The sequence below is a fragment of the Rhinolophus sinicus genome, linkage group LG04 (assembly GCF_036562045.2).
Source record: "Rhinolophus sinicus isolate RSC01 linkage group LG04, ASM3656204v1, whole genome shotgun sequence".
NCBI classification, from domain to species: Eukaryota; Metazoa; Chordata; class Mammalia; order Chiroptera; family Rhinolophidae; genus Rhinolophus; species Rhinolophus sinicus.
The window spans coordinates 92790933-92806695 of record NC_133754.1 but is presented as its reverse complement, the minus strand read 5'-3'; the positions used below and the strand labels follow the sequence as shown (position 1 = coordinate 92806695).

Below are 15763 nucleotides of genomic sequence, written 5' to 3'. Positions count from 1 at the left end.
AAGCAACATAAATGTCCATTGAATTTACATTCCAAACTGAGGCACTTTTGAGAATGAAAGGGGGGTGCTATTAATAATTACAGTAAAATAACACATATAAACCGGTTATCCTGGGCTATGAATAACTGTACAACTATTAGAAAGGTTTATTTACTTTTTCTTCAACACAGCCTGTCACTTTGCATCTACTTAAATATGGCTGATATCTATTTATCCTCTCCATAGATTTTTATTGAGCCCCTACTATAAGGGAGATGCTATACTGAGACTACAAAGTGAACAGACAGAAAAGGCCGCTGCCTTCATGGGGCTTACACGCGAGTTGTTTTTTTTTTTCCTGCTGATAATAAAGTATGGCTTTCAATCCTTGAAGAATAACATATGAGCTTCAGTTCTACCAAAATGGTTATTACTGATCCTCTTTTAAACACTTGATGCAGTGGGAAGAGAACAAAGGCTTTCAAGACACACAGACCAGGGTCTGTTGCCCTAGCTCAGCCACTTACCAGTGGCTTCCAGTAATGTGATCCTCCCCTGGAGAACAATAATACATCGCAAGGCTGTTATCAGGAGAAAGGATTGTATGACGCCCTGTACGTGGTAGTTATTGCCATGTTTTCCCAAGTTATACCAAACCTGAGCACAAGGAGGACAGAAAATGTCAAATCAACCTAATGCAGAAAGAGACAGGTGGAATTAGAGAGGAAAACGTGTCCACATCAGGCAGCGAAAACAGCCCTAAATCAAACTGCTTTCTGCATTACTTGAGTCCTAGGGCTTGGGAAACAAAGCACTGAGGAGCAAAGGTAAGTTTTGAATAACAGACATCAGCTGCTAACTTGAGCCCTTCCCTAGCTAGTCCTGGTGCTTCTGGGTGCAGTATGCCCCTCAGAGGCTCAGTTCCGGGTTTGCCCAAAACCTTTCAGCTACTCTTGTGGAGCAAAGGGCAGAACACAAGACACAGGTCCTGGATGGGGGAGGGGGGGAACCTGAGAGAAGGTGGGAAAAAGACCCAGAACAATGAGGAAGTGTATCCACTAACCAGTCCTCTATGCACCAGTCTAAAAAGTTCTACAGAGTGCTTTGCACCAGGACAGAGGGAGCACAAAATCAAGCAGCTTTGAAAAGAACTGATTTGCTCTCATGCCAAAGGTTTCCTTCCCTGCCCTGCAAAATCAGCGCCAGCACACTTGCAATGTGCATCAAATTAGAACACTCATGGCCCAAGCCCACCATCCCAAGGTAATTCTAATTAATTGAAAGCTTCTAATCAACTTAAACTGAACATTTATTCAGTTAAAAATAGCTTGTTGATGGTGTAATGTGAACACACTTGATGAGAAGGCTCCACTGATAAGAATAATAAAAGGAAAATGAATAAAACTTCCTAGGATATGCTGCTCTAGAGAAACTGCTTTTGAGTCCAACCAAGATTTTAACCTGCAAGCACCACAACTTGAACCGACGCTAGACTTTCTTTGGCACAAGTTTTTTTTCCTATTTGAATTGCTTACTGCACCATTTATTTTTTTTTTTAAATAAAAGCAATACATTTTCATTAGGAAATGGAAAATTTAGCCTAATGAGAAAGTAAAAACCATCTGCAATTCCAACAATCAGGGATAAACACTAACACCTTGGTGGAGATCTTTTAAGTGTGGGCAGCTTTTATAATGAGATATACTCATCACCAATGCTCTTGGTCCACTCAGATTTCTGAAATCAGAGTAAATCCAGGGCACTCCAGTTTCTACAATTTTTAAAACGCTGGATTTCCATTTGCAATCTGTGGCAGGTTAAGCCCTTAATTAGTAACAGCAGGTGCTGAAGAGCTTCAAGCCAATCACCCTTACATTTTAGTGAGTTGTTATTTATGTCACGCTTATCAGCCCGAGCAGTGCTGACACTCAGAGGCAGCTGGAGGGGCTGATGTTCCCACAGGGCAATGGTCGGCCTCCAGTTTCCCCAGGGGCCTAGGGGCTTAAACAGCTCTATCTGGAGACACTGAGCAAGCTGCACACAAAAGGTTCAGTTGGGGCTTCAGACAGTCTTAGGGGTTGAAAGCCATTATTATTCACTACGAGATAATCAGATATTTTATTCAGAGTTCCATTTTGGACAGCTTTGCCTAATTCTGCACCATAAAATACTATTTCTCCTTTGAGTTTAAAAAGTGCCTCCACTTTTAAAATAATTAAGAAAACTTATTAAATTGGCCCACTTCCAAGTGGCCACAATTCCGTTTCAGAAAGTTTGTTCCCAAGAAGTGAGGATATTGAAGTATGTAGAACATTGTAAGCAGTAACAAAACTTCACACAGCCCCAAGGGTTTCCCTCTCATGTTTGTCCATCAAGGTATGTGAAAAACTCGCTAAGAAGAAAGCCAACACCATTTGCCTTGCTTTCTGGGGTGGTGAGGTTTTCTTTATGCTTTTTTCCTAGTGGATTAATAATCACATTTCATTTTTATCTAAAAGTTACAGAAGTGATTTTGTGCTTCTGCTAAGGGGATAAATAAGGTGCTTGTAAAAGGCCGGTGGGCTTTGGGTTTCCATGGAGGGTGGGAGGGTATGGGGCTGAGCTGAGGCAGAACGTGCAAGGACACTTTGGGACGCCAGGCCAGTAAGCAAATGGGATAAGAGCACGCCAAGTTGTGCAGAGAATGCTGAAAATAAATTTTCCTACCTTGCATATACTTCCCTATATTCAAGCTCAAAATTGTGCACGTTTTGTCCGGCCCCCAGCCCCAAATACCTACTGACTTTTGCTCCTAAGTAACTACCGATGGTTTCCTGCCTGAAAAATGATTTTAAGTTTGGCAGGCGTCAGGGCTGGAGGACGGTTTCTCTGTGAAAGAGTTCAGTCCACTTTCCTCCTTTAGTCTCTTTTCCCGGAGGGATTCTGCGGGATCCCCAACCTCGAGGGCGCAGTGGCCCAGAGTGGGACTCCAGGACCTAGGGCTGGTCAACCTCAGAAGCCCTGTCCACACTTCCCAACTCGAGGCACTGACCCAGGACTCGATCGCGCCGCTGGAAGTGGCCCTTCCTGCCGCCGCCCTCCCGGGCTGTCCCCGGAAGGAGGACCGTCTGTGCCCGTCTGTGCGGTCGCGGGGGCCACCGCGGACTCAGGGCCCGCGCGCCGTTATAAACGCAGCTGCCTCCCCTTCCTCCTCCTCCGCCTCTTACCTGGCCAGAGATTTGGCCCAGCTCCTGGCCGATAATTGAGGCCGCCATGGCCCGTTGCCCACGTGCCGGGTGCCGGGCAGCCTCCCAACAGGAGGAGCTCGCCAACCCAGCCGCGTCCCGCCCGCCGCGCTAATGGCCCGGGGCCAGCACCTGCGGGCGCGCATGCCCCGGCCGCCCTTAAAGTGGCCCTGCTGCCCAGCCCTAGGCACCTGGGGGAGCAGCAGGGGGTTCCGCGGGGGAGGGGTGGAGCTGGGTGGGGAGCAGGAAGGGAGGAGTGCTGCTGGGGTGGGGCCGCGCAAGGTGCCCTGGAGGCCCCTAGGAGAACCTGTCACTGACAGGCTGCCCAGCCAAAGCCCCATTCCCTGGGAGATGACGCAGGTCTTAGAACTGACATGGCCCTGCCTGGGGAAAGGTGAGCTCTGCCCTGCCTCAGGATGGTCTAAATATCTAAAGGCTATCTTATGAGAAATCTTTCAGGTTTAAACATTACGAATTAGCAAACAGGTGTTTTTGGTTTTTTTTCTTTTTCCTAGACAAACGTATGGTACAGGATAGGGAAGGGGAATGCTGTTATGGTTTGTTAGTGGTTTCTTTCCAAACCACTAATAAATTAAAAATCAGAAGCATTTCATTTTGTCCAGTGATTCAACAAATATTGTCTGTCCCATTTTCTCAACTGAGAAAGTGAGGCAATAACATCTCCTGGCAGCTGCTGCTATAGTGTTTCCCTGAAAATAAGACCGGGTCTTATACCATATTTCCCTGAAATAAGACCAAGACTTATATTAATTTTTGCTCCAAAGGATGCATTAGGGCGTATTTTCAGGGGATGTCTTATTTTTTCATGTATAACAATCTGCATTTATTCAAATACAGTCACCTCATCTTCTTCTGGAGCATCTCACAACGCACTAAATGTGCCCGTCTGGCTGTCAATTTTAACTGGGGCTTATTTTGGGGGTAGGTCTTTTTTTCTGGGAAACACAGTATCTAACCCACTTTGTTCAGCCTTCACTAGACATTTTATTGAGATCTATTGAGTGCCAGGACTTGTGGGGGATCCTTCCTCTTGTCAATCTTTATTACAGTTCCTAATTTTTCGGGGGCTAGAATTTGTGGGGGTGGGGACTGTGGGAGGTAGGGGAGAGGATGGTCTCTGATAGTGTTGGTCACTTTGGATTTGCCTAGACTCTTGATCTCACTTGAATCATCAGCACCCCTGATCTCAGGGCAAACTTTCTGTTTCCTGAGCAGGTGGTGGTATGTTCTGGGGACCTGATTTAGATCATGAGAGCATGCAAAAAATATTATTGTGATTCTATATGACTTTGGTGGGAAGAAAAGTTGCAAATAAATTTCTGATGACATCGTTCTGCATTATTTTTGGAAGCGAATGTACACATATTAATAGATATGAATTTTGGCTCTTTATTGCTTTTTCAATTAACTAGGAATTGAGAGCATCTACATAAATGTCTGTGAGGTGGGTGATACTTTGTTCATCAATATAAGACAAAGGCAAAGTCATGCCCAGACACAGTGTGGAGTGTGAAGTGAGGCAGTTTTGAGCATTTCCCCCCTTTTTGGTAACCAGGTTTGCATTGCTCCATTGGTCTAGACTAGCAAGTCTGATACCAATCATAGGTCTAGACTAGGAAGTCTGATCCTAATTGTGACCAAGACATTGTTGAAACTGACAGACTCATTGCTTTTAAATTTGAATGGACAATACCCCTAAGTTTACGTGAGAATAAGTAAACATTCCTATGTTGAAAGAAGCAGAAAAAGATAATAAATCTCCAACCTTAATAAGCATCAAGTTAAGGATTTTAATAGTTTCCAATCTTTGTCACTATTTAACTTTCTTGCATCACACTCATTTATATTATTAGAGACAAATGGGCAGAAGGATGCTTTTGGTGATTCCCAAGAATAAAAATATGCTACTTATGCTCTTGATGGAAACTTGAACACTATGGATTAGAAAATATGACAAGAATAATTCTACATAGAGAAATATAGTTTAAAACTTGTACTCAAAATTCATAATTCAAATTTATCTTTTAGAAAATAGTTTTTGCATCCCTTAAAATTATTATCATTCATAGTACATGCTTTATGTTATTTTCCCCCAAAATTAAATTATAATTGTGTATTTTTCACAATATTCATATATCCTGATTAGTTTTGTAAGTTAGTACAGTATACATGGTCCGTTCAAATTAATTATTACTAAGAACCTGTACTTAAAATGTTTGGAAATTTACCATCCAGCTATTTTATAGGAACTGTTGTATATAAGCTGTGTCCAATATTGTTGCTTACTTGGCTTGTTCTCAGAATTACAGAAATTTAGAACTCAGTGGGGCCCTGGAGATTACCTAGCTGTCCTACCCTTTTCGAGATGCTGAGGCCCAGAGAATGTTCTCATAAGGACTATAACCACAGAAGCTGAAAGTCAGAGAATTAACTAATTTCAATCATTTTTACTAATTATCTTTTTACATTTGACAATGCACTAAAGTCACTATTTAAATACATACACTTTAAAACACCATGCTTCCTCTGTCTTTGGAATATTAAATCGAAGAGTGTATCATAACTCAACTAACCATTAAGTTCCATTATAGAATTAAAAACAAGGGCATTTTCTTAATGTTAGCTGAGATAGTGATTTTTGCTTCCAGTTTTGCCATCTTTCCCTCCTCCTTTCAGACAATTCATCATAGAATACCCAGAACAGTCTTCTAAAATACAAATCAGAATATTAACTTCCTTTCTTAAAACCATCCACTCGGAAAAAAATCCCAATTTATTTCCATATCCAACAAGACTTCTCTGACTCTACCTCTCCCACCTTATCTCTTGTTACCTTTCATGACCAGTCATCACAGTGCATTCTTCTGAGAAAACCGAGTAAGTGCAAAGTTACACTGCCTTTTTTCTTCCTTCTGTTTAGAATGTTCTTCCCTGTTATGCCTCCTGATTTCTTCATTTCACCTGAATTTCTTATATGATGTCACTTCCTCGAATGCTCCCTATCAGAATCTAACCCTTTATTTTTCTTATATAATTTTTCTAATGTTACATGATTGTCAGACAGTGAAGTTCGCGAACTCATTCTAGAAAAAGTGCTACATACCTCATTGCTGATTATCAATACAATCACCTTTGGCATATTCCCCTTGGGAAGCGATGCACCGACGCCAGTGCCTAGTCCACCCTTCAAAGCAATTTTGGAACTCTTTTTCTGGAATGGCCATCAGAGCTGTCGTCGTATTACACTTGATGTCCTGAATGTCATCAAAATGTCTTTCTTTCAATATTTCCTTGATATTTGGGTAAAGAAAGAAGTCATTGGGGGCCAGATCAGGTGAATAGGGAGGGTGTTCCAATACAGTTATTTGTTTACTGGCTAAAAACTCTCTCACAGACAGTGCTGTGTGAGCTGGTGCATTGTTGTGATGCCAGAGCCATGAATTGTTGGCAGAAAGTTCAGGTCATCAAACTTTTTGATGCAGCCTGTTCAGCACTTCCAACTAGTAAACTTGGTTAACTGTCCAGTTGGTATAAATTCATAATGAATAATCACTCTGATATCAAAAAAGTTTAGCAACATCGTTGCAACAAGTTCCTGAACTCAATTGTCAGAGCTTGTATCCCGTATGTATTTGTTTTCACTTGTCTTTCTCCACCCTCCAGAACAGAGAATTTGTCACCATCTCCTTGGCCTAGAAAAACACACGTACATAGCAGGCCTTTAAATATTTGAATGAATGAATTAAAGATTTTCCTGTAGTTGACTGGTATATGTTAACTTGGATTCAGGTCTCTCTGGCTCCAAGCCTATGATCTGTCCTCCAATCATAATACCACTAATTTTGTAGTGGAATGAAAACGATAAGGTTTGGAAGAAAGAAAAAAATATTGCATGCACCAAAACAACAAGCTACGTATCTCAAGGCTGCAAATGTGTTTGTGGAGGCACAAGAAAGATGGAAAGATCAGTTTTAATCCTGTCCTTTCCTGATTTGTGCAGGGTTCGTCTGTTAATCCATTTATCTCTTGGTCTTCTTTGGTTCTGACCTCAGCCTAAAACCTTTTTCTGCCCCATTATCCCTGTGTCAAAGAGGATAGGACCCCAGCCCTCACGCCTCCTTTTTGCCTCTGGCTCAGTTCTCCTAACCATTAAGTTCAACTGGGACAACTGCATTGTGTAAAGCGTAGCACACTTACCCCTGAGCATTTTCATTTGTCCTGGCTTGGGAGTTTCTCCCACACTACCCTCTGACTCACATTTTCCTTTTGTGGGTAATCTGGGATGACAATAGGAAAATTCTCAAAATACTCCTAATTCCATCTCATGCCTCTGCTAGACAATTAGAACTATTTCAGTAGCATGATAAGGCAGAGATTTTTTTTTTTTTAACTAGACTTCATATCCTATCTATTATACAGAGATAAATATATCTATGTCAATAAATAAATGACGAATAAATACTTCTGTTCCCCAGTGAGTTAGGGAACCATTGTCCTTGAGCGGTGATAAAGGTCAAAGAATAGTACCAGCTTCTAATTATGCCTAGTAATCATTTGTGTGAAGATGTGACAGTTTTCTCATCATCCAATAGACAATTCACTTTCAGCAACAGGGTTTAGTTTTACTGAATTTAAAATGATATCTGCCTCATTTTAACCACAAGTCTTTGCTAGGAAATGTGGAGCTAAACCAAAGTTACACTGTAACTCTGTGTCACACAAGGTCTAGAGTGAGGCTAGGCGCTGCCACCTTGATTAATTTTGAAGACGCGCACCCAGGGGAACAGCACAACAGAACCATGAGAAGCCGCTCAGGTGGAGTCATTGGTTACCTACTACCTGAGGCGATCACGTAGTTACAAAGGAACTACTTTTCCTTTAGCCACAATGCGGACTGGAAGTCAGGAGGAATTTATACATTACAAGCAAGTCAGACAATCTTAAAGGAGAGAAGTTTCTGGTATGTGAAAGTGGGGAGTGAGGTGAAGAGGAAAATATGTTGTTCACACTTTTTTGTGAATACTTAGATGTATACTAACATGATTTAAAAGTCAGCTGGGGTAATTTTTATTATGAAAAATGTCGTGCATTTCCATGAGTACATATACTACAGACGTACAATATAAAGTATACGAACATAGATATGCCTTCCACCTACCAATGATTTTGAAAAATCCCTTATGCCTTTCCCATTCCCATTCCCCTTTCTCTCTCGAGACATAAAGATTATTTATCCTTTGTCTTTTTTTTTTTTTTTTGAATCATGAAACCTGAATAGATTATGCTGTGAGACAGAAATAAACCTTTGTGTTAAGCCTGTAAGGCCTGGAGTTGTTTCTTATAATAATAATACAGAGATTGATAACGTGCCCTTAGGTACTGCACTAACAAAATACTATACTAAAAAAAAATAGTGGTCTGGTCTTAGCAGATCTGCAGTGGACTCAGGGAAACAACTATGCAGGTGGAAGCCTAGAGATCCCTGTGATGCCAGAGCAGACCAAGTGCTCACCAGACCTGTAGGTCAAGGAAAAGACGTTGATAAAAAACCTAATAATAATAATAATGTGTGCTGGATGTTACTGGCTGCCCTTTACAAGGCAGAAGGGGGAAAAAAGAGCTTGGAATATAATTAGCCGGTTTGCCAAGAGAGATAAAAGGGAATAGAGAGAGTCTAAAGGAGAACCTAGAAATGGTGGGCATCAAAGGGCATTAAAGGCTTAAAAAGGACAATGACTTCTAAAGGAAGGAAGAGGTAAGACTGAGAGGGGTTTTGAGCAACAAAAGGCCACTACGACAGCCAGTGGCAGAGATCAGATTATGGGTGTTATCTTTACATCCCTATTATTTCAAATACAACAAGGTAGCTGTTATTAGGTAGAGAGAACTATAGGCCAGAGAAATCAGTCACACCCTGCTATTATCATTATTACGTATGGAATTGGCTAGAATTTTGATAGAATTATGTTACCCAAGAAACCATAAATTGGACTGAAAAGCTTTTGACTACTTGAACTGTCACCTCTGGGCACTAAAGTACTCACCTTCAAATATGGGCAAGAAGCTTGAACAGAAAGAAACTGTCAGGAAGTAGAGCCAGAGGCCACTGGGGAAAGTGGATGAGAACATTCCTCCTGGGAAGCAGAGTCAGAGTCTGATGAAGGGACCTACCCCATTCCCAGGAAGAGGGCTTCCATCATGTCTGTCCAATGGGATTCCATAAATGCATGGACCACGGATGTTGTGCATGCCCCCTTTTCTGAGGAAAAGTGGTTGTGGGTATCCTTCCCTGCTCAGAAACTGGTACATTCCACAATTATTTAGGCCCAGCCTGTATTTGGCTGTCACATGGTAGATCATTTGGACCAAGGCTTAAAAGAGCAGTAGCTTAGAAAGACACTGATGGAAAAGCAAGAAATTCTGCTTAGTAAAAAAACAAACAAACAAAAAGATTCTAGTTATGTTCGACAGACTAGAATAGAAAATACGCTGAATTAGAATCAATTTTAACTGTCAATCAAAGTTCTAGAATCTGGCTCAATGATCATTTTCAATGAAAAGCTGAATTTATCTCTGTAGTTTCAAAGAAATATATTATTACCTACTGAAAAAAAAAATCCAAATGTCTGTAAGCCTTACTAAAAATATTGTTTGATAATTGTATTAGTGAGCAGTCTGACTGCTTCAACAAGCAAAAGCCAAATTTCAGTAACATCACACACATACACACTCACAGAAGGATTTTACCTTTCACACACACCACAATCAAATGAGGGTTAGCAAGATGAGAGAAATGTATCTGCTATATGCAATGATTCAGGTACCCAAGTTTCTTCCATCTCATGGCTGAACCATCCCCTGGGGCCTGGAAGTCAGTCCCAGGGCCACACCTAGCTACAAACACCTATATCTCTACACACAGCAGCATATACACCACATACTACTAAACTGAGTGTTTCACATATATATCACTAAACAAAGTCGTGTGTGCACCATGCACACATGGAAAATGTAACCTACTTATGTGTCCCATAGAAAAGAATACCATTCGGTAAGCACATGACAGTTTTTGCCACTGGCCATCAATTTTATCGCCAAATATTCTTTCTTCTCAGAACGTACTTACCTCCCCACCAAGAAGACAAGACAAAGCCCTGTCCATTTTATCTAGTGCAAATTTCAATGATTACAGTGAGAAAAATATATTTAGGTGATATATAAAGAAAATTTTATAGAATCAAAGTAAAATGAATGTTTCTATTGGATTTAAAAAACATTTTCTTGCTGTTTTGATGGTTTAAGTTTAAATGGATAGATCTTTTACATCCGGCCTTCATGAGTATCAAAGGCAATATTTACCTTCTTGCTGTGAACGAACAGAAAACTGGACAAAAGATATGTGAAACAGTTATTTGCAAAGAGTATGAAACATGCGCCATAAGACTGTGATCCCTGAGAGAAAGAAAGTAGGCCTTACTTTGACTCTAGATTTTCGCCGTGAGGTCCATTCCAGACCTCAGAACAGGAAGGAGATCCCAAGCAAAGCATGGTAGCTTCACATAGTTGAGATGACAGAGATGAGTTCACAGAGGCCAGAGTGACTAAAGTTGCCGAGTGCTGAAGAGCAAGGGGCTGTGCAAAAACAGAACTCCAGAAATCTACACAGGTGTCTCTGGAGTGATTGCTGGACACTAAGACACATAAGTGTAGAGTGAAACTCTACAAGATCAGACAGAGTACTTACGTTATTAGGCTAAGAGGCACTTGAGTTCCAACCAGTGAGAGCTGAGTGTCCCTGTTGCTCACTCACAACATTTAGTAGGGACCACAGTAGCTATGCCTTAGTGATGGGGTTAAACTGTCTCTAGGGTGAAGATTATACCCACACCCACATTAGCAAAGTTCTGAAAAGGTTAAACTTAACTGCAAGTAACCTAACTGCCTATAAGAACAAAGCCCCATGAAAATCTATAACTAACAACAAGAAATTACCAATGTCCAGCATCAAATAAAAAATCAGTAGGCATAACAAGAAGCAGAAAATGAGACCCCAAAACCAGGAGAAAAATCAATCACTAGAAATAGACCTAGAAGTGACAGAGGTAAAGATAAAGGAATTTGCAAATAAGCATGTTAAACAGGTATTATAATTATATTATTATTAAAAGGAAAACATAAAAACAGTTAAAAATAGAATATATAAAAAAGTAACCAAATGGAACAATATCAAGTGTTCTACCACAGGTTGTAATTCAAGTCCTGGAAGGAGAGGAGGGGTGGGGCAGAAAAATGACTTGAAAAAAATGACCAGCTAAGTGAATTAAGTCAGACAGAAAACGTAGAAAACCCATGTGATTTCAGTGATATGTGGTATATAAACCGAAAACAACAAAAGAACAAGACAAACAAATGAGAAACAAAAACTCCTAGACACAGACAATAGTTTAGTGGTTACCAGATGGTAAGGGGGTAGTGGTGGTAGATGAGGGTAAAGGGGATCAAATATATGGTGATGGAAGGAGAACTGACTCTGGGTGGTGAACACACAATGTGATATATAGATGATGTAACACAGAATTGTATTACCTGAAATCTATGTAACTTTACACACGATTGTCACCCCAATAAACTTTAATTTAAAAAAATGACCAAACGTTTTCCAAATTTGATGAAAATACAAAACCCACAGATCCAAGAAGCTCAATGAACCCTGTACAGGATAAACACAAAGCGACTAAGGTTAATTATAAGCAATTCTTGAAGACCAATGATAGAAAACCTTAAAATCAGCCAGTTATAAAAGCCAAATTATATATATAAAGGAAAAAACAAATCCAAACATTTCTCATCAGAAACTGGATGCCATATGACACTGGAATGGAATCTTTAATGTGCCGAAAGACAAACTAACCCAGTATGCTCCCTTCTCATCCAGGATTCTTCCTCTCCCTCTCTCCTGCAACCCCTAGAATCATCATTTAGGATCTACTCCTCTTTCTCTGTAGTATTGACCATTAAAACTGTACACACAAGTAAAAATATCTTTTAAAAATGAGGTGAAATAAAGACTTTTTCAGACACGCAAAAGGAGATTCATTGCGAGAAGAACTTCACCTCAACCAGTGCTAAAGAAAGTTCTCCAAGTGGGAGGAAAAGAATGCCAGATGGAAACTTGGATCTACAAAAGGGACTAAAGTGTGCCAGAAATTATAAATATGTGAGTAAATATAAATTTAAATGGCTGGATTTCCAAGGCAAGTTATTGTGGTTTATTAGAATAAGTTTATTATAATACACTAGTTACTGTGGTTTCTTAGAATAATGAACTATAAGAATAATAGTTTGTTATCAAAGTAGATTAAAAAAGTGACAGTAATAGTACCTCACATTGGGTTAGACTTGGGTTTACAAGCACCTTCATATACATTAATTTATATCCTCATAAAACCTGTAAGAGAGATATTACTATCCCTATATTATGAAAGGGTGTGTAGTGAAGAATTAACCTTACCCCAAAAAAGGTCTGGCCTTTGTTCTCAGCCCCTGGGAGGGGATTTCTAGGCCCTTAGGACATTTTGTCTGATAGGAGTATCTTCTTTTGCCTAGTGGCTTTGGCCGCCAGACAGTCTAACAATGTAAATTATGATGTTTCAGGCCATATGGTATCAGCTCTACCTCTAAAGGTCAGCCATGCAGGGAATATGTCATTGAGCCCCAATGAAATCTCTGGACACCTAGGATCGAGTGAGCTTCCCTAGTTGGCAGTACTCCATGTATGTTGTCAAACATCACAGCTGGGAAGAGTTATCGCTGTCTGAGACTCCATGATGAGAGGACAACTGGAAGATCATGTTTGGATCTCTGCTGGACTCTGCCCTACGTGTGTCTTTCTTCTCTGATTTTAATCTCTATCATTTCTCTATACTAAACTGTAACCATGAGTATAAGAGCTTTCACGGAGTTCTATAAGCAGTTTTCAAATTATTGAACCTGAAGGTGGTTATGGCAACCCCTGAACTTGCAAGTAGTGTCAGAAATGACGGCAGTCATCTGTGGACAACTGTTCCCTCTAACTTCTCAGGTGGCTAATCTGTCAAAATGGAGCAAATGAAAGGGTGGTAATATCAGATAATTATACAGCACTTCTTATGTGCCAGAACCTCTTTTAGGTATTTTATATATTTAAGAATATAAAATAGGCCCAGTGTAGTTACTAAATGGAAGATTCTCACAATGGCTAATTATTTGTTGCCACCTCTCAAGAGACAAGGGAAGATTTATCTTCTAAAATCAGTATCCCTGCATTCATTGTTTTCCCTTTCACTTCTTTTGTACTCTTTTTTAATCACATTATACAAACTAGAGCTTTATTTCACATAAGGTTATTTTACTGCAATGTCCCCGTATTTCTCAGTTCACTTTAGCTCTTGGCAGATTATCATGATATGAGTTACTCCCAAACTGGGTGTCGTGTGCGGAGGCCTGCTCGCCGCGCCATTTTTCAGGCGGGTCGGCCTGCGGGGTCTCTGCTCCCCCTCCCCACAGAAGAACGCAGGATATGGTGAGGCCGAAAAGGAACACCCGCGGAGCCATAGGTAGGGGAGTCATACCACCACGGTCTCACTGGAGGCTGGGTTCACCGGACGTGCGACCTGCCGTCCGCCTTTCTGCCAACCAACCGACCGACAACTCTCCTCCACTCTCCTCTTCCGCTCTCTTCGGCTCTGCTCAGCTCTGCTCGGCTCCTCGGCAATCCTCGGGAGTCCTCCATAGTCGCAGCAGTTATACCAGCGGCCAATCAGCTAACTGGCCACAGCCGACGGCCAATCAGCCACAGCCGACGGCCATCCACCACCCTAGCCAGCACCCCTCCACGTGAGGCCGAGAGCCTGTAAACTACTCTCTGGGGCTCTGTCCCCACACTGGGGTTCCTATGCTTAAGGTCTTAATCCTTGGGTTGTTAGTTCATACTTTGGTACTCTAGTGTTACGAGGTTGGACAATTAAAATCGTGAACTCATCCTAGAAAAAGTGCTCCCTACCTCATAGCTAAATACCACTATGGTCACCTTTGAAGCACTCCCCTTGGGAAGCTATGCACCGACACCAGCACCTAGTCCACCCTTCAAAGCAATTTTGGAGCTCTTTCTGGCATGGCCATCGGAGCTGTCATCATATTACCCTTGATGTCCTGAATCTCATCAAAATGTCTTCCTTTCTATATTTCCTTGATCTTTGGGTAAAGAAAGAAGTCACTGGGGGCCAGATCAGGTGAGTAGGGAGGGTGTTCCAATACAGTTGTTTGTTCACTGGCTAAAACCTCCCTCACAGACGTGCCATGTGAGCTGGTGCACTGTTGTGATGCAAGAGCCATGAATTGTTGGCAAAAAGTTCACGTCATCTAACTTTTTCACACAACCTTTTCAGCACTTCTACATAGTAAACTTGGTTAACTGTTTGCCCAGTTGGTAAAAATTTATAATGAATAATCCCTCTGATATCAAAAAAGGTTAGCAACATTGTTGCAACAAGTTCAAGAACTTAATTGTCAGACCTGGTATATTTCTCATGCTGCCAGTCTCTTTAATTCCCTAGGTCCTTAAGGCTCCTAATGGAACTTTTACCTTTTGTGTAGGTCTACCTTTTCATTGCAAATATTTATCGAGTGTCCAAAATATTCAAGTCCCTGCAATAAGTCCTGATGGAGATGCAAAGACGAATAAGACATGGCCTTATCCCCCTCACACCTCACTGCAGAAGCTAACTCTCTTGTAACCGAGAAAGACATGCAAAACATAACAAAATTAACCTATCTAGGATAGAAAGTGATGTGATTAAAATCACAAAGGTGGCATAAGCAAGGAAGTTAATCATAGGAGTTCAGTTACTAGAACTCGATTCTAGTTAAGGAGATTAAGGATTCTCCATGTCCATCATCAGTAAGTTTTATTAACTGACTCTCGACGCCCCAATATGACATTTTTACTGCCTTTTTTCTCCTATGCTTAGCTATGAGGCTATAATAAAGGCTTCAACTAAGTTGCAGCAGTGAGAAGAAAAAGGAAAGGTTGGAGGTAAAGGAAAATACGCTCCTTGAAAGCTCCTAAATCCTAGTGTGGTTATCTCGGTGATTAATAGTAGGAAGGCACTATTTACTTATTCTTTTCTCCCATTCCTTTAACATTATCTAGACAAATTACTGTTGTTATCTGCTTTCAAGACTTTCTGAACTATTTATACACTGGCAAGTCAATATATGTTTTCTAGATACCTTATGATATTCTATTCATTTCTATTACTTATTTTTATTACATTAAGATATGAGAATCGTTTCAACAGAGGTTTTCTACCCCTCTTCCTTGTCACACACACATACCTTTAAAATCAATTAGTTTTATCTTCATTCTACAGAGTAAAACGTTAAGTCAGAAAAATTAGGGAAGGTTCCCGAAGTTATATAGCTTGGTAGAACATGTTCTCTTCTACTCCGCAAGTCTCCTTTCCCTTTCCACCCATCTCTAGGTCATCATTTGGAGCTGA

General features: G+C 40.8%; 1 protein-coding gene across 5 annotated transcripts in view; it reads right to left on the bottom strand.

Moving 5' to 3' along the window:
• SOHLH2 (spermatogenesis and oogenesis specific basic helix-loop-helix 2) overlaps window positions 1–3334 on the bottom strand; it is a 50203-nt gene extending 46869 nt beyond the window's left edge. For 4 of the 5 annotated variants that reach the window (XM_019736533.2, XM_019736534.2, XM_019736535.2 and 1 more), the window contains exon 1: window positions 3186–3333. In XM_019736533.2, coding sequence (XP_019592092.2) covers window positions 3186–3233 — 48 coding nt within the window. In that variant the 5' untranslated portion in view covers window positions 3234–3333. Of the gene's footprint in view, window positions 1–3185 lie in introns of all 5 variants that reach the window. The other variant, XM_074330019.1, reaches the window with a different exon arrangement.
• Between the last annotated feature and the right edge of the window lie 12429 nt (window positions 3335–15763).